At 42.7% G+C, this 26,081-nt stretch overlaps 2 protein-coding genes across 3 annotated transcripts in view; one reads left to right on the top strand and one right to left on the bottom strand.

Moving 5' to 3' along the window:
- Window positions 1-18,050, bottom strand: part of CCDC146 (coiled-coil domain containing 146) — a 112,626-nt gene extending 94,576 nt beyond the window's left edge. Inside the window, exon 1 of one of the 2 annotated variants that reach the window (XM_073000703.2) lies at window positions 17,890-18,050. The gene's annotated coding sequence lies outside the window, so the exon portion shown is untranslated. The remainder of the gene's footprint in view (window positions 1-17,889) is intronic. The other variant, XM_078394329.1, reaches the window with a different exon arrangement.
- A 225-nt stretch (window positions 18,051-18,275) lies between these two features.
- Window positions 18,276-26,081, top strand: part of FAM185A (family with sequence similarity 185 member A) — a 43,361-nt gene continuing 35,555 nt past the window's right edge. The window contains exons 1-3 of the mRNA XM_020790029.3: window positions 18,276-18,998; window positions 21,126-21,235; window positions 24,551-24,643. Of these exons, the coding sequence (XP_020645688.3) occupies window positions 18,566-18,998; window positions 21,126-21,235; window positions 24,551-24,643 (636 nt within the window). The 5' untranslated portion in view covers window positions 18,276-18,565. The remainder of the gene's footprint in view (window positions 18,999-21,125; window positions 21,236-24,550; window positions 24,644-26,081) is intronic.

Here is a 26,081-nt window from a genome sequence, read left to right on the forward strand (position 1 = left end):
AACAAAAAAAAATGCCAGGAATCTCCTATTTATTCCCCACAGAAATTAATAAAATGGCTAAAGAGGGGGATTGCAGAACCCAGAAAAAAACTAAAAATATTAAGAACCCAAAAAAGAAGACAAAAAAAGTCCAGTGCTATCCAAAAAGGGATTTGCAGAGGCTATTTAACCTGATGGATAAAAAAACCTATCTCTAAATAAGTCAGAACATAAATGCTGCAAAGAAAAAAAGAAAAAAAGAAAAGAGGTTGAAGAAAAGGGAGAAATTGGAAAACAACAAAAATTAATTTTTTTTTTCAGCAGCAAACAGAATCAAGTGAACAATTGCTAGATCAGGACTCTTCTCCAGGGGAGATACAGGATCCATGGGAAGAAGTTTTATGTAAAGACTCAGTGCTCACAGAAGAATATACGTGTTCGAGGAGATTGATCCTGTTTCCCCTGCAGTAAATCCTCAGCTAGGCTGTATCACAAGAAACAATGCTACTACTCCTAGCTGGAATTTAGTTTTGATTCTTCAAAAGCTAATTTTTCTCAATTACTTCAAATTTTAGAGTTTTTCTACAAACCACAAGCGGATAGCCCATTTTGGGGGCATTTCAAAAAAGGCTGTTCCAGGTTTACTGAATGTTAAAGATGTTGCGCATATAGAATATCTTACTCTGCTAACATGTAAAAAGAGATTTATTATGAGGAATATGTAAAAAGGCTGAATAAGACTTTTTAAAATTTGGCCTGGTTATTGCAAAATACTTTTAAAAATCAGTCCCCTCCAACAGCTTCATTCAGTTCACAAAATGCCATTCTCAAGGGTAAAGTATCCACAAACTTATATGGCTCTGAAAATTTTACTGATCTAAATAGGGCCCAAGAAACTGTATCTTCTCACCTACAGTCAGTGATACCAGTATTAAATCTAAATTGAATGGTATAGGTACTTCACAAGCGAAACAGGATACCCAGCAAAACTCTCCTAAGCAGTTTGAGTTATTTAACCCGGAAGAGAAAGCTCTATTGAGCTTATTTTGGTCTTGGCCAAAATAAGCTATTTCAAAAAGAAATACTGGGTAGATTTGATTTACTGAGGAACTGTTTAGCACACAAATATTCTGGTGATCAACGAGATTCAATGGAATTGAAAGGAAGATCTGATACAGTGAGACAGTTGCCTTCAGTTAAAATAGGAATAGATAATCAAAATATGTGTTGGCCAAGAGATTGCCCAATAAATGCTGATACCATTAGTAGAAAGGAAAATGCAAGAGGCCAGGTTATCTCAGTTGAGATAAATCCTTTGGTTCCCAATAAAACTTCTAAATCATGAGGAGATCTCACCAAAATGCACAACAAAGGGTATGGCAGCAAAGTGGGTTGAAATGAGGTATTTGGAAGAAGAGGACCTGGGTTGTTTGCCTATGTTAAACCCTAAATCCCCCAAATCAGAGGCTATTCATCCCTTGAGATCTAATGTTTGTAAATGGAGCCCCTTCAACTTGTATGTATTGACTTAGAAGGTGAACAATCTCCAAATCAATTGGATAGAACAGCTATAAGATACTGATATAACAGGGCTGGTGTAATACAGAATGAGGCCTTATTACGTATTTGCCCCCAATTCCCCTGATTCTGATAAATATTCACTCCCACATCTGCAAAATTATCTGTATCAACCCATAACACCGGTTAAAATGGCTTCTTGGAACATAGTCAGATAGTATACCTGCCAGCATGAGGGTGAACTTACTGAATTTTTTATCAAACTTTGATTGCTCTATAAGAAACATGGCTTCAACTAAGGATAAGAATGTCTTGTTGGGATATCAAACGTGGCCTGTCCCAGTTCAAAATTTCAAAAGCAAAGAGAGAGCAGTAGGAAGATTGTTAACTGCAGTTAAGGGAGACCTAGGATGGAAGGGAGAATTGGTGACAAACACTAAAATCGTCCAAAACTGTCTAATGGTCAAGCTTACTACTCCTAGTTCAGCTTTGATTTTAGTTGTCATCTATATTCCACCAACAAATTCACCGTATTATACTGAGGATATTTGGACACTTCTTGAACAATTACTGGAAGAGCTAAGCTTAGGAATCCCAAGTGGTATAATTATTTTGCTCCGTGATTTTAATGCCCACATTGGATCATCGCGCCCCCCACCCAAATTGCTGAGTTATGGGGTCTCCAAGATGAATTGCAAGAGGTGTTCTGTCAGTTTTCCAGGGACAAGAAGTCAAACAAAGCCAAAATTCCATCACATTTCTCCTATCCTGGCCAGACTGCACTGGCTGCCCATTCGTTTCCGCATTGACTTCAAAGTTCTAATGCTCACTTATAAGGCCCTAAACGGTTTAGGACCTCGATACTTGGCGGAACGCCTGCTCCCATCAAGATCTACCCGGATCACCCGCGCGAGCCAGGAGGTGAGGCTGAGGAGCCTGACGCCGAGGGAGGCCTAGTGGGAAAAGACACGAAACCGGGCCTTCTTGGCGGTAGCTCCTCGCCTTTGGAACAATCTCCCTCCTGTGATTTGCGCGGCCCCTACACTGGGTACATTTAAAACACAATTAAAAACATGGCTTTACACCCAGGCCTTCCCTCCTGCCAGCATTTAATTTGACTTAATTTTCTTCCTTTTTTCTATCTATCATTTATTATGTTTATGGATTTTTATTTTAACTGTATATCCTTGCTGTTAGCCACCCAGAGTGGTATGATATCCCAGATGGGCGGGATATAAATCAAATAAATAAATAAATAAATAAATAAATAAATAAATAAATGAATGAATGAATGAATGAATGAATGAATGAATGAATGAATGAATGAATGAATAAATAAATAAATAAATAAATAATAAACAAACAAACAAACAAACAAACAAACAAACAAAAACTGCTGAAATTATTGCTTACATTTGATTTGCAGATTCTTGGTCCCATTGACTGTCAGTCACCTTATCCCCATACATACTTCACCCAGAATGCAGGTAGTGTTATTAATTACATTTGTGTGTCCGGCCATAAAGGCCATATTTTCTTCGGCATTTCAGTAAATGTAAGAGAAGATACTGATCAACCCATTGCAACAATGAGAACCCTTCAATCTGATTTAAGAAAAATAATGCCAGTTGACAAACAGACAATACAACAACTGAATGTAGTGCAATAAAAAGATTAAGATAGCAGCATGTTGACACAACGTATCTTAATTTCTTTTTGAATTCAGAAGCAGCCTGTGCCCTGGGATGTACAATATGGACTAATATGGCAAACATCAATCAGGTTCTGGATGCATTCCAACTTATCTGTTCCATGATTAAACCTTTTATTGATATCACAGGCTATATCAAATAATTGTAGGAACAAAAGCTCCCCCTGGTTTGATGCTAAATGCCATAGACAGAGGAAGTATCCAAGAAAACAAATGAGAAAAGTACATAACTCTTCTAAAACGAAAGTCTGTACTTCCATGTTCCTCACTAGAAGAGAGTATAAAAAAATTAATCACCATTAAGTAAGCTAGCTTTGCCACCAAAAGATGGTTCTTGTGATTAGGCATCCTTCAGTCTTGAGAGACTATGGTAACGTGCTCTGAACAGACGACTTGGAACAGCATCTAGTGTGGCTGAGAAGGCCAATTCGAAAGTGACAATCCCTTCCACACTGAAGGCAAATACAATCTGTCCCCTGCCCAGCTCCCTGATTTTGCTGCTTTCGTGACTGATTCTTTGCCTCAGCCTGCTGGACAAAGGTCTCTTCAAATTGGGAGAGGCTACAATGCACCGCCTGCCTCCAGGCTGAACGCTCAGATGTCAGGGTTTCTGTCAAGATAGGCAGAACTGGAATCAGAGGCAGAAAATAAAAATTCAGCATAGTTCTGGCAACTAGTTTCCAGAAAGCTGGGTGATTGTTGATATGGCTTGAAAATTCCTATATCTGGTTCAACATGGAAAAATGTTTATATAGACATATTTAGGGAGAAGCTAGAAACAGACAGTATACTGTAAAAAGAAAATATCTTTGTGAGTACTAATGCATTCCCCGAATGATCCCCAGTTACTATGCAAGAAGTTAAATCTCTCATACAGGCATTAAAGAATAATAAAGCACCAGGAGAGGGTTTTCTTCCAGCTGAATTCTGCAAGGATGGAATAGGCTGGTGGGCAACATTAGTGGCCGGGATGTTCATCCACATAAACAACACAGGGTATATTTACAGAGGCTGGAAGCTCAGCTTCATAGTTTTAAAAGGGTGATCAAAAGAATCCTAGTAATTATAGGCCAATAACTCTGATAGATATTGTGGCAAAAATCTATGCAAAATTTCTATTACAGAAATTAGATGATTGGACAAAACAATCTATTAAAGCAGAAAAGCAGGCAGGTTTCAGCCAAGGAAGATATATTATTGATAATTGCTTTCATGTATACATTACTGAAACAGTGATGTCTATGTTGGCTTGGGCATGTCATGAGAATGGCTGATGGTCCAATTCCAAAAGATCTCCTGTATGGAGAATTAGTGCAGGGAAAGCGCCCCAGAGGGAGACCACAGCTGTGATACAAGGATATCTGCAAGCAGGATCTGAAGGCCTTAAGTATGGATCTCAACAGATGGGAAACCTTGACATCTGAGCGTTCAGCCTGGAGGCAGGCGGTGCATCATGGCCTCTCCCAATTTGAAGAGACACTTGTCCAGCGGGCTGAGGCAAAGAGGCAGTCCCAAAACCAGCAAAGTCAGGGAGCTGGACAGGGGACAGATTGTATTTGTCTTCAGTGTGGAAGGGATTGTCACTCTCAAATTGGCCTTCTCAGCCACACTAGACGCTGTTCCAAGTCCTCTATTCAGAGCACGTTACCATAGTCTCTCAAGTCTGAAGGATGCCTAATCTAAAAATTGCTTCACACTTTTATATCTGACAACAAAATATACAAGTAGTGGTCACCTTTATTTGGCACTTATTGACTTAAGCTCAGCTTTTGATTCTATTAATAGAAAAGTATTATGTCAAAAATTTCTGAAAACAAATATTGATAGGAGATTTCTTTTCCTTATAAAGGCCCTTTATACAGATATAAGTTTATACAGTGGTGCCCCGCATAGCAAGGTTAATCAATGTGACAAACCCAGACCTACTGGGATATGTCACACAGTTACACTAAGCTGCCACCAACCATTCCCTTTAAGAAGTCACACAGACCAGGGATGGATTTTTAAACAATAAAAAGAATAAGGTTTATTTAAATACACACACAGGGTAAATAAACAATCAGGTGAATAAAATAAAGTAACGTGGCTTATTCTCACTCATACAAGCATACAGTTTGGTTCACCCAGAACCCTTAACTTGGAGCACAGACCCTGAACCTATCAGTTCTGGCTAACCAACAGACACCTGAACCTATCAGGTTGGTACTCTGACACACAGAAGTACCCTGTCTGACACACAGACTCCCACAACAGCTTCTTCTTCCCAGCTGCTGCTTCGTCACAACCCAGTGTCTCTCACAGTGTCTCTCTCACCACACAGGCATCACATATTTATACAGTACAGCCCCTCCTCCTGATGTCCCGCCTTCCACTCCCCATAGGATGGAACTTTCCCTCCAAACCCATGACAGACAGGTAACATCAGTGCTGTATGTAACACCTCCCCTCTTTATAAGTTGTTTTGTAGGGGGAAAGCTAACGTGCTTTTCACCAAAAAACAACCTGAATAAAATACACAAAAACAGTTATACATACCATATAATACTTACTTATCCTTACACTCTAAGTTAACCATAGCAATTATGCATTTAAACATTTACCATCTACATTACATCAATTTACCTTTATTCATACAAACCAATTCAAAAACAGGTACATTTTACTTTTTGTCATCATTATATACACATAGTCCATGTTTCTTTCGCCGTCTTCATTCTTCAGGTCTTCTTGATAAGGCGTCAGCAACACAGTTCACTGACCCTCTGACCACCTTCACTTCAAAGTCATAGTCCTGTAGGTTTAAAGCCCACCTCATAAGTTTGCTATTGTGGGTTTTCATTGTCTTTAACCATTGCAATGGTGAATGGTCAGTACACAGAACAAAATGTCTTCCCCAGATGTAAGGCTTGGCCTTCTGGATCGCGTAGACTATGGCCAAACACTCCTTCTCCACGGTTGCCAAATGTCTCTCACCTTTTTGAAGTTTCCTACTCAGGTAGGACACTGGATGCTGGTCACCATTCTCATCCTCCTGGCACAGAACTGCTCCTACCCCGCTGTTAGACGCATCGGTGTAGATGATGAACTCCCGGTCGAAGTCTGGAGCCCGCAGGACAGGATAGTTGATTAACGCCTCCTTCAACCTCTGGAACGCCTCCTCACAGTCGCTGGTCCACGGGATGCGGTCATCAGCCTTCTTCCTCGTCAGATCGGTCAGCGGAGCCGCAATCTCGCTAAACCTCGGGATGAACTTTCTGTAGTAGCCCACCAACCCAAGAAATGATTTGACCTTTTTCTTGGTGTTGGGTCTAGGCCAATCACGAACTGCTTCTATTTTGGCCTCCAGGGGTTTTATCATTCCTCCCCCTACCATGTGACCCAAGTATTTTATTTCTGGGCTACCCAGCTGACACTTGCTGGCCTTTACTGTTAGCCCTGCTGCACTTAACCTCTGCAGCACTAACTCCAGGTGTATCAGGTGATCTTCCCAGGTATTACTGAAGATCCCTATGTCGTCAATGTAGGCCACTGTAAAGTCACTGAGCCCTGCCAAGGTCTGGTCCATCAGCCTTTGGAATGTGGCTGGTGCATTTCTGAGACCAAAGCTCAGGACTCGAAACTCATAGAGACCAAAAGGGCTGCAAAAGGCAGTCTTTTCTTGATCCCTGGGATCAATTCTTAATTGCCAATATCCCTTTACCAGGTCCAATGATGAGATGAACCGACAACCCCCTATGGTTTCAATCAGGTTGTCCAGCCTGGGCATTGGGTAGGCATCAGGAGTGGTTACACGGTTTAATTTCCTGTAATCAACACAAAACCTAATGCTCCCATCAGGCTTGTCCACAAGGACTATCGGAGAGGACCAAGGACTAGAAGAGGGGACGATTATGTTCTCCCTCAGCATCTCGTCCAGCTCCTTCCGCACCTTGTCCCTATAGGGTCCCGTTACTCGGTATGGGGATACTGCCTGCGGGGGTGCATCCCCTGTGTGGATCCGATGCATCACTCCCTTCACTATCCCCGGCTTGTTGGAAAACACCTGTTGATATTTACTAAGCAGCATTTTTAGTTCTTGCTGCTGGTCTTGGGTGAGTGCAGGACTGATCTTTACCTCCTCTGGGTTGTATTTTACTTCCCCTCTACCCTCCCAGAAGGGTAATTCCGCTTCCTCACTCTCAGCTGCTTTTATCGCGAATAAAACCCTCTGTTCCCCTCTGTAGTAGGGTTTTAGGGCATTCACATGAACCACCCTCCTTGCTTGGTTCTCCTCCTGCTCTATTAGGTAGTTCAGGTCTGACATCTTGGAAATGACCCTATATGGTCCTGCCCATTTGAGCTGCAGTTTATTCTCTCTGCAGGGCCTAAGCCAAAGCACTTCCTCCCCTGGGTCAAAGTGCCTCTCTCTAGCTTTGTGGTCATACCATGTTTTCTGTCTGACCTTCTGAGCTTGCAGGTTTTCTGCTGCCAGCTCTAGATTTCTCCTTAGGTCATTCATCAAGGTGTCTATGTATGTCACAACGTCTTGTGGGTCATCCTGGGTGATCTGCTCCCAATTTTGTTTGATCAAATCAAGGGGCCCTTTCACCCTTCTCCCAAATAAAAGTTCAAATGGACTGAACCCGGTACTGGCTTGTGGCACTGATCGATAAGCAAACAAAAGGGATTGCAGCTTCTGGTCCCAATTGTTTGGATTCTCTGCCAAGTAAGCCCTAATCATGCGCATTAGAGTCCCATTGAACTTCTCCGTTAACCCATTACTTTCAGGATGATAAGCAGTGGTTTCCTTGTGCTTAATTCCACAGATTTGCCATAAGCGTTTCATGAGCTTTGATGTGAACGATGCGCCCAAATCTGTGATTATCTCTGAGGCAAATCCCATCCTGGACATATACCCCACCAAAGCATCGGCCACTGTGTTAGTTTCAATGTTAGTCAAGGGTATGGCTTCAGGATACCTTGTGGCATGGTCCACAATTGTTAGAATGAACCTGTTCCCCCTCTTTGTGGCCTTGGGCAAAGGTCCCACAATATCCACCCCTATGCATTTGAACGGAGTGTCAATCACAGGCAAAGGGCACAACTTTGCTTTGGTCCTGTCGCGGTTATTCCCCTGCCTTTGACACACATCACATTGTTTACAGAACTCCCTGATCTGCTTCCCTATGTCAGGCCAGTAGAAATTCTGTGTGATTCTCTGCTGTGTTTTGTTCACCCCTAAGTGTGCAGCAAACATGTCAGAGTGACCCCTTTGTAAGATCATAGGGCGATACTTTTCAGGTACCACCAGCTGACTTCTGATCCCATCTCCCCCTTTTGAGATATTCCTCAGGGTTTCTCTATATAAAATCCCCTTTTCCTCCAGAAATCTCACTGGGGTTTCAGGTGTTAGCTGGGCGTCAGTCATCTGTTCAAAACACTTTTGGAGAGTGGCGTCTGCCTTTTGCTCCTGTCCAAATCTGCTGTCTGTGGTTAAGGTTTCCACCACAGCTTCTGAACTCCCCTCTGCTTCCGTCTCTGGCTCATCATTACCCCCCTGAACTGTCCCTGTGGTGGCTTGTGAGCGTGTAATCACTAGCACCCGTTTCACATGTTCAGCCAGGTCATTTCCCACGAGCACGGCTGCTGGCAGAGTCGATGAAATCGCTATCCGCCAATCTCCCCTCCAGCCTTGAAAGTTGACAGGTACCTCTGCTACTGGCAGAGAGATTACCTGCCCCTCAATCCCTGCCACCTTCATGCTCTCATTTGGGATTATAAACTCCCTAGGAATAATATCTGGATGGCACAGGGTTACCTGGGAACAAGTGTCCCGCAGCCCCCTATACTGACGGTCAAGTATTCCTACGTCCACCCCGGCTGTCTCAAACAACTGAGAATCTGTTTTTATCAGCAAGCAGCGCTTTACCTCCACAAGAGGACCATTTTCCTCAGCCTGATCAGCAGAGGTAGCTGTTCCAGACTGAGTAGCCATGGCAACAGGCTCCCTCAGTGACACTGAGCCTTGCTCTTTCTGGACACAGAACACAGCTTTTGGCTTGGTCCCACTAGAATTCTGAGGCACCATTCCTTTTAGCTGCTTTAATTTCTCACACTCTGAGATTAGATGACCCTTTCCCTGACAGAAATAACATTTTCTGGTGTATTTTGATTCTCTCTCATCTTGTTTTGGTTTTCCCTCCAAAATCTGAGGTCTTTGTTTCATGTCTGAGGGCTTCCCTTCACCATGGGCCCCTCCCCCTTGCTGGTTTTTCCCTGGTCCCTGGGAGTACTTGCTGTAGGTTTCTTTGGGTTTACCTACAGATTTCCCCTCACCCAAGGGCTTTCTTATTTGGGAAATAAAATCTGCGATCTCTGCGGCTGCTGCCACAGATTTCGGTTTCCTTTCCCTCACCTGGAATTTCAATTCCCCATGCAGGACTGAATAGAACTGTTCCAGTGCTATCAAGTCTTTAAGCTGTTCATAGGTCTCTGTTCCCTCCTGCGATAGCCATTTCTCAAGCAGCCTCACCAATTGGGCCCCCACTTGGGTAAAAGTCTGTTCTGGTTTTTTGGTGAGGGACCTGAATCTTTGTCTCAGCTGCTCCGCATTTATCCCATGTCTGGCAAACACCAGTTTTTTAAACTCTGCAAAATCTTTCATCAGTTCCTCAGGCATCTCGGCATAAACCTCAGCCAGGCTACCACTGATTAAAGACCGCATGATGGTCATCTTCTCAGTTTCCCTCACTGAGAAGTCCACAAACGCTCTTTCCACTAAGGAAAAGAACACCTCAGGACAATCTCCCTTGTGGTACACAGGGAATTTCTTCAGGTCAGCTTTAGACAATTGGCCTCCCTCAGAATCCCTATTATTATTATTGTTCTGGTTCATTATTTCCAATTTTCTTAATTCAAACGCCATTCTTTCTTTTTCCAGAGCAATTTTCTCTCTCTCCATTCTTTCTTCCCTCTCCATTCTCTCTCTCTCTCTCTCTAATTCAAATTGCCGCTGTTTCTCTCTTTCCCTTTCTTCTCTTTCCCTTTCCTCCATTTCAAATTGCCTCATCCTCAGTTCATGCTGTTGGGCTATGAGCAATTTTCTAAGTTCTGGGTTCTGCTCTCCTGTGCTGTCACCCTGCACTGAGCCAAACTCATCCTCAGAACCTTGGTCAATCTGGGGGTCTTTCACTTCACTCATTTCGGCCATCTGGCTTCGAGTCAAGGGCATAATCCCCCCTCAGAACAGGCTGCTTTAAAAGTCAAGCCTCAAAATAAAACGACCACTTTTTCCCTTTTTGCCTCAGAACCAGCTCTCCCTAGAGATTGCTGCTGTTCTTCAGCACTAACTTGCAACAGTATCGAGTCAGAGCCTACCCCCCTCTGCTGGGCCTCTCAGCTGGCAAGCTAGCTCGCTGTTGCTACGCAGTTTTGCCTCAGCTTTTTCCCGCCAAAACTAGGCTGCCTCAGAGCACCTTAATCTAAGTCTCCCCAGTTGGCACGTTCTTCTACTAGCGCACCTCCCCGTGAGGTACACCTAGAAGATTACCTACGCGCCTCAGACTGTCCCTGACTAGACCCCCCTTGCTCTGGGCACACTTGCCAAGGCTTTGCTGGACCACTGGACAACTGGACCAGTCGTATCCCACCCGCTGGACACCAATCAATGTGACAAACCCAGACCTACTGGGATATGTCACACAGTTACACTAAGCTGCCACCAACCATTCCCTTTAAGAAGTCACACAGACCAGGGATGGATTTTTAAACAATAAAAAGAATAAGGTTTATTTAAATACACACACAGGGTAAATAAACAATCAGGTGAATAAAATAAAGTAACGTGGCTTATTCTCACTCATACAAGCATACAGTTTGGTTCACCCAGAACCCTTAACTTGGAGCACAGACCCTGAACCTATCAGTTCTGGCTAACCAACAGACACCTGAACCTATCAGGTTGGTACTCTGACACACAGAAGTACCCTGTCTGACACACAGACTCCCACAACAGCTTCTTCTTCCCAGCTGCTGCTTCGTCACAACCCAGTGTCTCTCACAGTGTCTCTCTCACCACACAGGCATCACATATTTATACAGTACAGCCCCTCCTCCTGATGTCCCGCCTTCCACTCCCCATAGGATGGAACTTTCCCTCCAAACCCATGACAGACAGGTAACATCAGTGCTGTATGTAACAATCCGTTCCGGATTAACCTTCGCTATGGGGAAACATCATTAAGCAGAACGGGGAAACCCATTGGAACGCATTAAACGAAGTTCAAAATGGGCCCAAAACTCACCGTTCTCCGATGTTTCCCCATGTTCCGGCAGCCATTTTGGGTGTCCCGGTGGCCATTTTTGTGTTCCGGCGGCCATTTTGGGTGTCCCTGGTGGCCATTTTGAGTGTACCGTTGGCCATTTTTGGTGTTCCGGTGGCCATTTTGGGTGTCCGCGGCCATTTTAGAACCACCGAACAGCTGTTCCCCCATCGCAATGCGAGCATGCCCTCGCATTAGCGATGGGGAAATCCGCATCGCAATGCAGATTCATCGTTAAACGGTGCGCTCGTTATGCGAGGCACCACTGTAAGTGAGAACAGGTGTTAATCATGCCTTAACACATGAGATTCCCACCACTAAAGGAGTACAACAGGGCTGTATTTTGGCTCCTTTTCTTTTTAACTTTTATACAAATGATGTAGTCCCAGCCATGCACAGCCCTGAACTTCATATGCCTAAAGTCTTGAACAGGCTAGTTAATATGCTTCTGTACGCTGATGACATGATATTACTTTCAACCACACAGGTAGGTCTGCAGAGAATGTTGAGAAAGTTTTGTGCCTATTCCCAAGAAAACAATCTGGTGATCAATATCAGTAAATCGAAATGGCAAAAGGAAACAACACAAATGGTTTCTAGATTCCAAAGAAATTGAACAAGTAGGATTATAAAATTATTTGGGACCAGCTTTCTCTTCTTCCGCATCTTGGAATCTTCAGTTAAAGAGAAATGCAATGAAATAATTGCCTGTGTGCATACTTTGTATAAGCTAATGAACCACAAATATCCCAGCTCTTTACAACCAATTATGAAGGTATATAAGGCAAACGTGTTGCCTATGTTAACTTTCAGCACAGAAATGTGGGGATTTGCTAAAAATAAGAAAATTGAAATAACACAAATGGTTATGAATCAATCCTCGGTGTGTCAAGTACTTCCCCAACTCAGGCAGTCAGAGCCGAATTTGGAATATCATCAGTAACTCTTGCCTTAAGATATTAAATTACTAGATTTAGTTAATGCAAATGAATGATACCAGGCTTCTTAAGGCATGTTTAGATGAACAAATGATTACAAACTCGTTTTTTACATCTTTTTAAATCATTCATAAAATTAAGTTTTGGTGTTGAAACGGTTAACACATTTGATTGTAATATAAAAAATGTTTTTAAACAAAGAATTTTAGCTATTAGAACTCATGTAGATTTAGCAGATTTGGTTTCAATGACATCTATGAAATGGCTGCTGAGGTCCAAAGCTCATTTCCAGAAAGAAAAATATCTGTCTTTTATAGATATTTGAAAAGGGACCTGCGTGTGTGCCTTTACTCATTTCCGCTTCAAACAAATTGATACAATAATGCCACAGGGTCGATTTTTGGATATCCCTGTTGAAAACAGACTGGCCAGGTGGAACAAAGTTGAAGATTTTGCACATTATCTGTTGCATTGTCAGCTATATGACAGCATTACAGAACGTTACCTAGCACCTGTTCTTAAGAGCATGAGAACATGGAGTAATGAAAGGAAACGGGACCTTCTGTTGAATAGATCTAGCTTATACATGGCATAGAGGGTCGTCCTTTTCACTGTTTCCCTTATGAAGAAAGAGCAAGAAAAGGAATGTGTGTCAGAGACATAATTGGACGTCTATTTGAGAACGAGGATTTGACTGATGTAATTATATATATATAATTTGGTGGCTGAAATCCTTCCTTTCACTCATGGGCTGAGAGTCTTTGGATTTTTGTATATTGTGTAAAGTGTATTTGAAACGGTCTGAATACCAATAAAAGTTATATTCATTACTCAGTTTTTCAGATTCCCCACAAACCCTTTGTGATTGGTCTTTTATAAAATGACTGTCAAAGAAAGTAGAAACACCTCTGGTTTCTCTAAATATTTAATACACCATCACTGTTACACTAAAAGCAAAAGAATGTTACACTCCAAACACTGCAGGGTAAATTAAATAAAGATGTTCTTTTTTCAGAAACTGCAGCTTGAATTAGAAACATGCCTCCACGTTTTTTAGACATGAAAAGAAAGAGGAGGGCAAACTTTTATATGTACCGTAGATAAGCAGCTATTTATGGCAGCAATGCTTTTAACTTTAAAATGCATACAAAATAATTGTGCAAGAATGACTAGCAATGTGAGCTTATGCAAGAAAAGCTTTGCTTGGTTGGAGTTTATCCAGACATCTTTGCCTTCATGCTGGAGCCAGCATTTTGGCTCCAGCATGAAGCCAAAGATGCTTCATCTCTCCCTGGCTGCTCTTGCTTGGCCTCCATGGCTAGTCTTCCTTGGTATATAAAGCATGAACACAAGAGTTCTTCAGGCTCTTTGGCCGTGTTCTGAAGGTTGTTCTTCCTAACATTTCGCCAGTCTCTGTGGCCGGCATCTTCAGAGGACAGCACTCTGTGCTCTGGTGTAGTTTGCTTGGGAGTGGAGTATTTATGGCTGTGAGATAGGCTTTTGTCCTTTTCAGGAGATGGACAATTAGTGTGTCTTGTTTTGGGTTTATTGTTGTGATAAGGAGGAGAGAAACGTTAGGAAGAACAACCTTCAGAACACGGCCAAAGAGCCCGAAAAACCCACAACCATTAGATCCCGGCTGTGAAAGCCTTCGCGAATACATGAACATGAGAGTTTCTGTTCAGTTACAACAGCTAACAGAGGCACACCATTTCTCTGTTGCTGTCTCTTATTACGTCTGCAAGACTGGACAGTGCCCGGAGGTGCACCATAAGGGAAAGCCAGGAAGATGCTGTGACATCTCTGGGCAGCAGCTAAATCATGCTTAATGAGAACACAGAAATAGGATGCAACTACAGTGGTGCCTCGCATTATGAGCGCTCCGTTTTACGATGAAATCGCTTTACGTTGAAGGTTTTGCGATTGCAGGCAGTGAAAATGGCCGCGCTATAGAGGATCTTCGCTGGACGGTGAGTTTCAAGCCCCTAGGAATGCATTAATCGGGTTTTAATGTGTTTCTATGGGCTTTTTAATTTCGCATTACAATGTTTTCTACAGCGATTCCGCTGGAACGAATTAACGTCGTAATGCGAGGCACCACTGTACATTAACAAAGTAGTTAATGGTTCAAAGAAAACTGAGATACCTTTGAAAACATGCATACATGGTTACTCAAGAGCTAGGAAGCGCAGGAAATGCTTATTAAATTTGCAGATGACAGAAAATTAGGTGCAATAGCTAATGCTTTGGAAGACAGAAACAAAATTCAAAAAGATCTCAACAGGCTTGAGCACTGGGCTGAAAACAACAGAATGACATTCATCAAGGAGAAAAGCAAAGTTCTATGCTTATGAAAAAGGAGCCAAAAAGACAGTTACAAGATGGGAAATATTTGGCTCAGCAACACAGCATGTGAGGATCTTGGACAATGCAAAAGTTCAGCAAACAGAAATAGAAGGGAAGAAAGAAAGAAAGAAAGGTTAACCCTTTCTTTATAATATGAGATACCATTATTTCCTGTTTGAACACCCCATACAAGCAGTGAGTGCCAGTGGAGTTTTTGAGAAACAAGATCTTAAGCTAAAGGCATAACAAAGCTTCCTGAATTAAAAGTAACGTTTCAAGCTGCATGTTATTAAGTTCTGTATTGCTATTTTTCTTTTCATTCTATTATCTTTGTAACAGGTTCAGTGGTTAACAAACTTGACCATATGAACTTAATTGGTGCGTCTTTTTCTATACTGATGTTAAAGACAGACAGACAGACAGAAAGTTGAAGATATCCCCAATGATAGAACAGGCTGGCTCTGAATTAGGCAATGATGGAATTAAGAGAGAAGAGGCTATGTACAGTACTCTGCGATGTAAAGCAAAGAATACTTCTACTATTCAGTGGCATAGCAAATGGGAGACCTGAACTCCACTTTCTCCCCTGCCATGAATCTCAGTGGGTGATACTGGACCAGTCACATTTCCTCAGCCTGACCTACTCCATAGGTTGTTCTGAAGATAAAATGAGAAGGAGCAGAACAATATAAGCCACCATGAATTCACTAGAGGAAGTACAGAAGATAAAAGTAACCAACAAACAAAGAAGTAGGCAAGGGAAGCTATGCTTTTTGGAGTCAATATGGCCTTCTTCATTGTCCAATTACACCACGACTTGCCAGGATATGAAGTCCCCACATAACAGACAAAATGTCTTTACAGAACTAGTCAGAAGACACCACATTTTTCTATCACATTCAGCATGTACATTTCCGTAACCATGCTTTAGATATAGGTGGTGAAGTTGTGCATTTTCCATTAATATTTATTTATTTATTTATTTATTTATTTATTTATTTAATTTTATTTTATTTACAAGATTTTTTAGCCGCACCATTACTAATGGTCTCTGAGCGGCGAACTTTAAAAGTTCACCTGTGTAAATGAAACTCTGAAAGACGCACTTGCAGTGAAAGGGACGGGTCAATACTGCCATCTGATGGCAAAAACATGCATTACCTCCAAAATGGCACAGAATGTTTATTTAACTGTGTCTCAAACTAGACCAGTGGTTCCAACTTTTTTCAGCACAAGGCCTTCTGTTTGATTGTTGAGACACCCTCATGCTTCCCTTTGTCCTTTAGTACCATCTAGCCCACTTGTAACAACTCATTCATAATTTAAAATTTGAAATAACTAGTAAAATAGTTTAAATTAATTTTTGATATGAAATTAGATTTTTTTTAAAAAAATATGTTGATCAAAAATTATTATGAAAATCTCCCAGTTTTTGGAATTTCTTCACAGTTCTCTAGGAGTATATTCCTCCAGCAGCTTGGGAATCAATGAAAGAGATGACTCACTTAGCAATGTGTTCTCAGGCATTGACAGACATCAGGTGTTGTCATAGGCTGTACTTTTTCTTACTTAACATATTTTACATTTCAGGAAATTTCTTTTCTGATTGCTCACCAGACAGCCTATTTTACAAGTCTGACAGCTGAGACACACTTGTCTTTAAAAATCCCATTTCCTTCAAGAAAACATAACTCGAGCAAAACTTTCATACCCCTTGATGCTTAGTTTGATCCTGCAAGGTAAAGGTAAAGGTTTCCCTTGACAATTTTTGTCCAGTCGTGTCCGACTCTAGGGGGCGGTGCTCATCCCCGTTTTCAAACTGTAGAGCCAGCGTTGGTCCGAAGACAGTTTCCATTGTCACATGGCCAGCACGGCTATACACAGAACGCTGTTTACCTTCCCACCAAGGTTGTCCTTTTTTATCTATTCGCATTTACGTGCTTTCGAACTGCTAGGTTGGCAAGGAGCTGGGACAAAGCGACGGGAGCTCACTCCGTCGCGTGGATTCGATCTTACGACTGCTGGTCTTCTGAACCTGCAGGACACAAAGGCTTCTGCAGTTTAGCCCGCAGCGCCACCACGTCCCATTACAGTTGATCCTGCAACTTTTGAAACTTTCCCATAGAGGTCACAGGGATTTCCCACTAGTGAAAGTGCCTGAACAGGAGGTTCTCACAGGCATTCTTCCCAAAAGGCCTGGTTTTCAATGGCCTAAGAACCAGGCATTTCGGAAACAAGCTGCTGCTAGACGTCAGCAGCTTTCTCGGAGGACAGGATACGGCTATTCCCCCCCCCACTGCCGCCAGTACTGCCACGGCCACAATCTCTTCCTCTTTCTCAGGCAGGGGGTGCAAGTCACAGCCACACTGGTCCTTATCACTGTCTAACAGGGCAAAGGATGGTCAAAGTGCAAAGGATTCTTCATGTCTTTCTTTAAAAGCATAACTTTCTTTGTTTGGGGGCACACCACAGTGGCATGCTGGAAGGAGAGCTTAAGGTGTCTCTGTGGAGCGCGCCTTTGAAAATAAAACACAAACACAACACTGGGGGGTTCCTCATACTCCCTAGCAGCCTTGTCTCTAGATTCTGGCGTCCTCTAAATTTTGGATCCCTTGCACTACCCTAATTTTGGCCCTGCGTATACCTGCATCTTAAAGATCTTCATTACGTGTGGTATAGACTGGACTGAAACCAAAAGCATTAACCACGTTTATACACGACTCTCTTGTACTGTGTACCCCTGTACTATTATGGCCATATTACAGGTAGAAACGCTGAGGAAGACCGCATTCTCTTTGTTTGGAATCACTTAGAAAGTCAGTATCCAACACCAAATTTGAACTATCATTGTAGATTCCCGGAATAAAGTTTTATTCCTAAAACTTTATTTTCTCAAACTAAAACTGAATTCTAAAATGTTTTCTTTCCAGTTTCTCCTCCACACTAGGCACTTTTAAAGTCTCTCTCTCTCTCTCTCTCTCTCCCTCTCGTGTGTGTGTGTGTGTGTGTGTGTGTGTGTGTGTGTGTGTGTGTCTGTGTCTGTGTCTGTGTCTGTGTCTGTGTGTGTTCCAGCCTGACAAGAGTTCATCCATCTTACCCGTGCTATTAAACTTTTTCCCCGGTGCCGCGCCTCTCTCTCTCTCTCTTTCTCTCCCGGGACCCCTGATCGGTTCCTGGGAAGCTCAGCAGGCATAGCAACAAAACCGCCCGTCCGCGTTTCCCATTCCTATGGAGACGAACCCTCCCTTCAGGATTCCTTCCCTCCCCCGTGGGCACTCATTCCACCCTCCGCTCTTCTGATTGGCCAGCACACAGCTCCGTTCCTGTACGTTAAAAAACACCCGCCTTCCTCGGCTGCTCATTGGTTAATTTTATTTTGTCGCGCTGCTTTCTTGGGTTTGTAGTTCACACACGCCTTACATTCCGGGTCCGTGCGGAATGGAAAACTACAATTCCCAGCAGCGACGGGTGTGTCGAGAGCTTGTCGCGTAGGTGTTGCTCAAATGCAGATGGCGGAATGTGCCGTGAAGCCGGGCTTTTGGCTGCTGCAAGTTCCTACTTGTTATGACACTGACGGGCGTAGCTAATAGGGGGGGGGGATCCCTAATACAGGGAACGCCATAAGGAGGAGTATTCCGGGCGCAGCCTCTGACTTGAAAGGCGTCCTCTCTGCTTTGAAAGGAAAAAGGCGAGGAGGTCACACACTCAAACCTGTGGCTGCCCATTGAAAGGCACAGAAGCAGCTTTAGGCGGTGTAACTAAGACTGAGCAGGATGATTGCTCTCTGGCCAAGGTGTTGGCAGCTGGCAGCTGGGAGGGGGCATAGATTGTTGAAGGGTGGGGGACAGGTGTGCCAGCAGCAGGTCAGCTTATTCGTGAGGAGCTCAAGTGGTGGAAGGAGCGATCCAGCTCAGCCCGAAGGAAGCAAACTGAAGAGCAGTCGATCTGTCAAAGAGTGGTCCTTGACGGTCAGCCCTTTTGGCCTGCTGAAGGTTCAGCTCCCTTGCCACATGACCCTTTGCCCGCTGGACCCACACAAATACCCTGACGCAGACAGGGTGTTTGTTACCGCGAGAGGGGCAAACAACAGTTCAAGTCTGGACCGTTTTCATGTTCATTATGATGAGGTGCTAAAGGAGGTGATGATTCTCTCAGATGACGTGGACAGTGCCACCTCTGTGGATGTGAAGATTCCTGTGAAATTTGGTATGTGCTGCGGCTGGTCCAAAGAGGTGATATGACGAGGAGGCCTCTAGCTGACTTCTTTCTGTGTACTGTACTTTCACAGATTAGAACTTCGCTTTGAGTTTGGCCAAATACATTTGTGGATATACTTCCATCTTTTGCAGCTCTGGAAGATCAGTCAAGTGCTAAGAGATAGAACTCATTGATCTGGTGATACGGACAGCAGGGTAGCTGCATAGGTAAAGGTTCCCGTTGACATTTAGTCCAGTCATGTCCGACTCTAGGGTGCGGTGCTCATCCCCGTCTCCCAAGCTGTAGAGCCAGTGTTTGTCCATAGACAGTTTCTGTGGTCACGTGGCCAGTGTGACTAGACACGGAACACCGTTACCTTCCCACCATGGTGGTACCTATTTATCTACTCACATTTACATGCTTTCGAACTGCTAGGTTGGCAGGAGCTGAGACAAAGCGACGGGAGTTCACTCCGTCCCATGGATTCGATCTTACGACTGCTGGTCTTCTGACCTTGCAGCACAGAGGCTTCTGTGATTTAACCTGCAGCGCCAGCACGTCCTTAATACCAACTACCAAGCATCAGAATCCTCGGTTCCCATTTTCAGTGGTTTTCAGTGAGATGCATGGACAAAATCTGAACCTTTAGTGGGCTCAGCTTTATAAACTCACCTGCTGAAGACAACTGCTACTCAGATTGAGGTAGCAGCGTCTCTTTTCTTTGGCTGCATACTTTATGCTGTGTAGTAGCAGGTGGATTGTTAGATTAGAGCTGGGGAAAGTAGTGTTCAAATCATAGTCCTGTTACCCTATGACAATAAAATCAGTTAAATGTTCTTTCCAAGAGACCTCCTTCTCTCAACTTACCTTCAGTGATCTTTACCTTTTACAGCCTCACTCCCTGCTCAGACATCCATTGTGTGCTCCCTGCTTTCTGAATCCCCATCATCCAAAATCCATTGGCTCCCAAAGCCCTGACTGACCATTTCTCCTCTCATCATCCCTTCTCACCATTCTTCCCAATTGCAGAGCCCTTTTCCTTCCCAAGTTCCCCCTCCTCTTGTTTCAGTCAACTCCCAACCAAAGAAGGAGGACTTACTCCCTCTCTTGTGTTCAGGACAACCATCCTCTATACACACACATCCCACCTAAAGTCTTCTTGCCTTTTCCTCTCTGCTTCTTCTTCAACCACCCAGGCCTCTGTTCTCTGTCTCCTCCACAGATCCAGCTGGGACACTTCTTTACCCACAGCTGGGAGTCCAGCATCCTGGGCAACTTTCTCTTTCCTGGTTCTTTCCTGTAGCTTCTCCAGTGGGAAACAGAAATACCACTTCTGCCAGAGAGCCACAGTGGCCATTTATAAAAACCACATGAGTGATTTTGATAGACACTGCTTCCCAGGGGGTCTGGCTTGGGGAGTCCTCAAAAGTTGGGAATTTGGGAAATAGAATTGCTGGTGGTGGGACAATCAGCATGTCTTCCTCCTGTTTCTTAAAGGGAGAGGCTTGGCTGCCACTCCCTCAGTCTTCTCCATTTTGGATGAAGAGTACAAAGTGCACCTGCTAGAACCATGCTTGTCCTTATCATTGTTGGCTGAAGCTTCATATCAGCTTAATCTCCCTGAGAAGTTTCTTGTAAAAAAAAGATATGGGGAATCTTTATGGATGATGTCCTGAAGGCCTTGGAGGAAAAGTGGTATACAAATACGTATAGGAAAAATATGAGTGGCAACAATGTTTTATTATAAATATATTTTAAATATATTCAGTGTCCTACAAATGTTTATGGCATGTACATTCCTAACGTTTCTTTACATGTACTTCTTTGTAGTTCCTTCAGATTTTTGCACACAATGCCAGTTTATTTAGGAAATAATAGGAACCTGTGTCCTTCTGTATATTGGCCTGTAATACCAATTAGCCCCAATCAATTATTAGTGCTCAGAGATGATGGAAGTTGAAATCCGACAATATCTAGAAGGCCACAGGCTTTTCCTTTGCTGATATGAGGGAACAGGATATGCTTTGAAATGTTTGTTTTATCACTGCTTCATTGCTGACTGGTTGAAATCAAACTCTATAATTGCAGCCCTGGAAGACCATTCCATTTATTTTCACTATTTAAAATTGGTTTTAGACTTGGATATCAAGATGTCGAGGAATGGCTGTGTGAAGGTTGAGAAAATTGAATGTGATCGCTGCAGAATAGAAGCAGAGAAAGGCGCGAGCGTCCTGCAGTCAGTCAAGGTACCTTCAGAGACATTCAGTCACTCATGCTTTTAAAAGCCTATTGTTTTTAAAAGCTACATACCATCAGTGTGTATATCGTGTGTGCATTTTGAGTGTGAATATGTCCTTGCACACTCAGTAGATGGAAAGCTAACCTGGCTATGCAAGAGTAAACTGATTTGGTTAGAGTGAATGACAGTTTCATTCCATGGTGGTTGAAACAGTGGCTGTTGGGTTTTATGTCATGGAAATCATTCTAAAAGAAGTTTATATAAATTGACATGCAGATGTTCCTATCCTTCAAAATCTATCTACAGAAGTAACTCTGATTTTTTTCCTCAGTCAGGTACTGAGGTGCCTGGCCATTTTTGTGCTGCTTCCTCCGTGTTGCTCAGCTGCTGCCACCAACAATATTGAGTTGCGGAAAATCAGCAGTCTTCTCTTACTCTTTACTAAAATCACATACTGTACCGCAGCCAAACAACTTGGTGGTTGACTTTAAATCACTACATTGTGGGTTTGCAGCAGGAGCAGTGCTATTTCTTTCCCCCCTTCCTGCTTCCTTCTTTCACTCCCACTATATTTTTTCAGCACAGAGTGCCATAGTGAGACCCACTAGTGAGAAAACTAAATGAAGTTTCAACCCCCAGTGGATTATTAGGGAGGATAGTGCGCCCCCTTATCTTGGGAAGTTGCCAATCCTGTTGCAGAGAGTTGCCACTGAAAGCAGCTATCTGTGAGTTATCTCTATGTATGAACTCTGTGTATGAACCTACTTACCCACCCACCTACATACTTACTTAATATCCTACCTTTCTATGATACAGAACTGAAAGTGGCTTGCAATACATGTTTGAAAACAGGTTCAACTAAAAAAATGCAGCAGCTAAAATCTTTGTGTGTACTTACAATGGCAGAGGGGAAATCGCTTAACTTGCTGTGGGAAATTGCTACTAATTAATGAGTTTCCACCTGGATTCCTCATTGAATGCCACTTGGGTAAGTTGGTACATAACCTGGAATCCAGGCAGGAACTTGTTAATTAGCAGCAGTTTGCTACTATGACTTATGCCATTGCCCTTTTGTTGGTACAACTATGCAGGAGGATTTTGGCCATTAAATCACAATATTAAACAAATGATCAGAAAAATGACACAAATAATTTAGTTTAAATCTATTTAAAATCAGTTTAAACTATTTAAAAACAACAACAGCATCAGCCACAAAACAACATCTACTGTTAAAAGAACGGTCATTTACCACAAGGTCTCCAGCTGAGGATAAAATCTTATATATATGGATGCAAGTCCCAGTGAACTCATGAGTAGAGAAGAATAAGAGTGGATATTTTCTGTTTATCAATAATGTAGAGTCAGTGTGGTGTAGAGCAGGCATCTTCTCCAAACTTTTCAGAGTGAGGACCACAACATATATGTTACAGATTTTTGAGGGCCAAAGGAAGACACATGCACTCACTCACTCACTCATTCACTCCAACCCGCCCGTCTGCCTGCCCGCCCACCCGCCTGCTGGGCCAGATAAAAAGGCAAGGCGGGCCGGATGTGGCCTGCAGGCCATAGTTTAGAGACCCCTGGTGTAGAGGATAGGGTATTGGACTAAGACCCAGGAGAGCTGGGTTCAGATCCTTGCTTGGCTTTGAAAACGCACTGGAGGTTGGAGCAATAATAGAAAGCCACTCCTTGAACATCTCCTGTATCTTGAAAACTCTACTAGTGTCACTATAGGTCAAAAATGACTTGGTGGCGCATAATGGCCACAGTAATTTTGGGCATGGGAAAATTACCTATTGTTCTGTGCTCTTAGTCCATCTGTGTCAGTGTTGTCTACATTATTTGGCAGCAGCTATTCTGAGTTTCAGACAGAAATTTCTCTCAATTTTACCTGGAGATGTTGAGTATTCTGGAAATTCCACTACAAAAGTTTCCTGCAAAAGTTTCTTAAGTGTCCAGTTTGCCAGTCTTTTTTGTGGGAGGTCTCTGTGACGATCACCACACGTCACTCATGCCATTCATAGTCATGAGCTGATTTGCATGAGCCTATGAGAGCGCTGGAGAGGTGGAGTCAGCAGCTATATGAAGGTTTGGCGGGAGAAGGAGGAGTCAGATAGAGATTGGGATGAGTTCCAAAGAGAAATAAGGGCTGGTTAGTCAGAAAGAGAGGGAACAGATACTGAGTGATAAGACTGGTTAAAAAAATAGGTAGAGAAGGTGGTAATGATATTGCAAGAGAAAAGTATGTATGGAGAGAACTGTTAATGATTTGCTTGTGTACAATGTTTATCTGAAGAACTTATTAAATCTGCTTCACTTCAATAAATAAGTTCTGTTTGTATTCACAAGACTAGTGTCCTGACAAATGTCATTCATATTGTGGGTTGAGATAATTCACTGGTGGCAGTGAGAGGAAAACGCGACGTGAACCTTTGTGAGGGCAAAACATGCAGGTGTCACAAGGGTGAACACCACAGTCTCCTATGCTTCTGAGGGTGGAGGATGAGAAATTGAATTGTGGAAATCTTTCATTTTGCCTGCCATACAGATACAGTGGAACCTCTGTTGATAAACTTAACCCGTTTTGGAAATGTGGCCGTAAGTTGAAACGTTCGTAAGTAGAAGCACCATTTCCCATAGGAATGCATTGAAAACCGATTAATCCATTCTGGCCGAAGAAAAATCACCAAAAAATAAAAAGAGCACAGTAAGCCCAGTTGGAAGGTGCTCCATTGCTGAGGCTTTAAGAAAAAAACCTCAAAAAAAGGTTTAAGAAGGGAAAAAAAAACTCCAGAGCCCTGCAGATACACACACACACACACTCCTCTGAAGCAGAGCACAGAAACATACCCTCCCTGCAGACACACACACACACTCACTTCGAAGCAGAGCCACTAACAACACAGCACAGAAATACCAAAACCCACCCAGAACAGTTTTTCTAAAGGAGAAAACAGGAGGTTACCTCCCTGCAGACACACACACACAGGCTCACTCCGAAGCAGGGGGCTCTCCCAAGCCTCCAACTGTGACACATCTTATAACTGCCAAAAGAGCTACAGCACAAAGCAGCAGCCTTGGCGCCACCTACAGTTAGAAAGTTGAATTGCCCGCCTTTTTTCCCTGCCTTTTTCTGTTAGTATCTTGAAGCTCCGTTCGCAAATAGAACGGAGCAGTTCGTAAGTTGGATCGTTCGTAGGTAGGGATGTTCCACTGTATTCATTATGGTGCTATTTTAATGGTGCAGCTGGGAGAATTAAATTAAAACTGAAAAACAATTATTAGAAAAATCAGGAATTGAACTTTTTAAATTGTGTTTCAGAGTCAGAAAATTGACATCAAGGCTAAAGGAGGGAAGGTTATCTGCCTGGGAACTCTTCAGGGGAACGCTGATATTCATGTGTCGCAAGGAAGTGTAAGTAATTTTTTAAAATACAAATTTTACATCAGAAGGACTGGGTTGCAGTCCAGAAAAGCCTGTCTGTAATTAAACTAATCAGTCTTTAAAGAACGAGAGTCTTTATTTTTTTAAAAAAGGGGAGGTTAGAACAGCCACCTCAAATACGATGTCTTCTGCATGTGTTTCACTATGACTGACATTGGCCATTGGCCATAATTTTGCAGGAGCTGCAAGATAAATTTCATTCTTTTCCTAACATAACACTTCAGGGTTTTTTAGTGGTTCCTGTTTAAACTGTTCCTTTCTTTTTAGATACAGTGGTGCCTCGCATAGCGACGATAATCTGTGCAGCAAAAATTGCTGCAACGCGATTTCGTCGCTATGCGATTTTAAAAAGCCCATAGGAATGCATTGAAACCCCTTCAATGCGTTCCTATGGGCTTCAGACTCACCTTTAAGCGAAAATCCTCCATACGGCCGCCATTTTCGCTGCCCAGTAAGTGAGGAATCAGCGCGAAAACACAGCGGGCGGCCATTTTGGAACCGCCGATCAGCTGTTAGAAAATCATCACTTTGCGATGATCGGTAAGCGAAACAGGGTACCGATCATCGCAAAGCGATTTTTCCCCATAGGGAACATTGCAATGCAATCGCTTTTATGATCGCAAAATCTTCATCGCTATGCAATTTCGTCGTTAAACAGGGCGCCCGTTAAGCGAGGCACCATTGTATTTGTATTCTCTTTTAAGTTTTCATATGCCTATCCTTGTTAGCCATTCTTCCTGACAGAGGCCTTGGGACTTTAATAGCTGCAGTGCAGGCAGAATTTGCCATTAGTATAGTTATAATAAAAGGAAGAGAATTTATTATTAACAAGCCAAATACTTACAAGGACAAATTAGTCCCGTTAGATGTGATTATGGTTTCCAGAAGGGACTTTGAATGAAACATGCTTCTTATTCTTTCCCTCTAAAGTTAGATACATCCATTCTGCTGCTACATAGTGTTTTCTTTTTAAAAACATAACTATTCATTCTCAGATTCCTGAGTACTGAGTTTAAACTAAACATTGCACTACTAGAGGATCAACTTATTAAACTTCTTAAATTTTGATTTAATGTGCAGCTTTAAGCAAGCTGCTCCTAAAATGCTGTGCCATAAATTTTAATAGACTGTAGAGACAAGATGAAATGCAGTACGGATTAATATCATATTGTTAGGCCCGTAATGTCGTAATCACAGGGATACTAAAAGGAAACATGCAATTCATTTCTTTTACAAAAACAGGTACTAGCTTTTTGAGTGAACATTAGCTAGCCATTAAAACTTGAAGTACTGGATGTTTTCCAGAAGAGGGTGTCTTTAGCTTATTTGTTTTCTCTCTGCACAGCATGAAGATGAAACATTTCTTGTTGAAATATCATGTGACCCTGACTTCAGCAGCACCAGGAGT

The sequence above is a fragment of the Pogona vitticeps genome, chromosome 5, assembly GCF_051106095.1.
Source record: "Pogona vitticeps strain Pit_001003342236 chromosome 5, PviZW2.1, whole genome shotgun sequence".
NCBI lineage: Eukaryota > Metazoa > Chordata > Lepidosauria > Squamata > Agamidae > Pogona > Pogona vitticeps.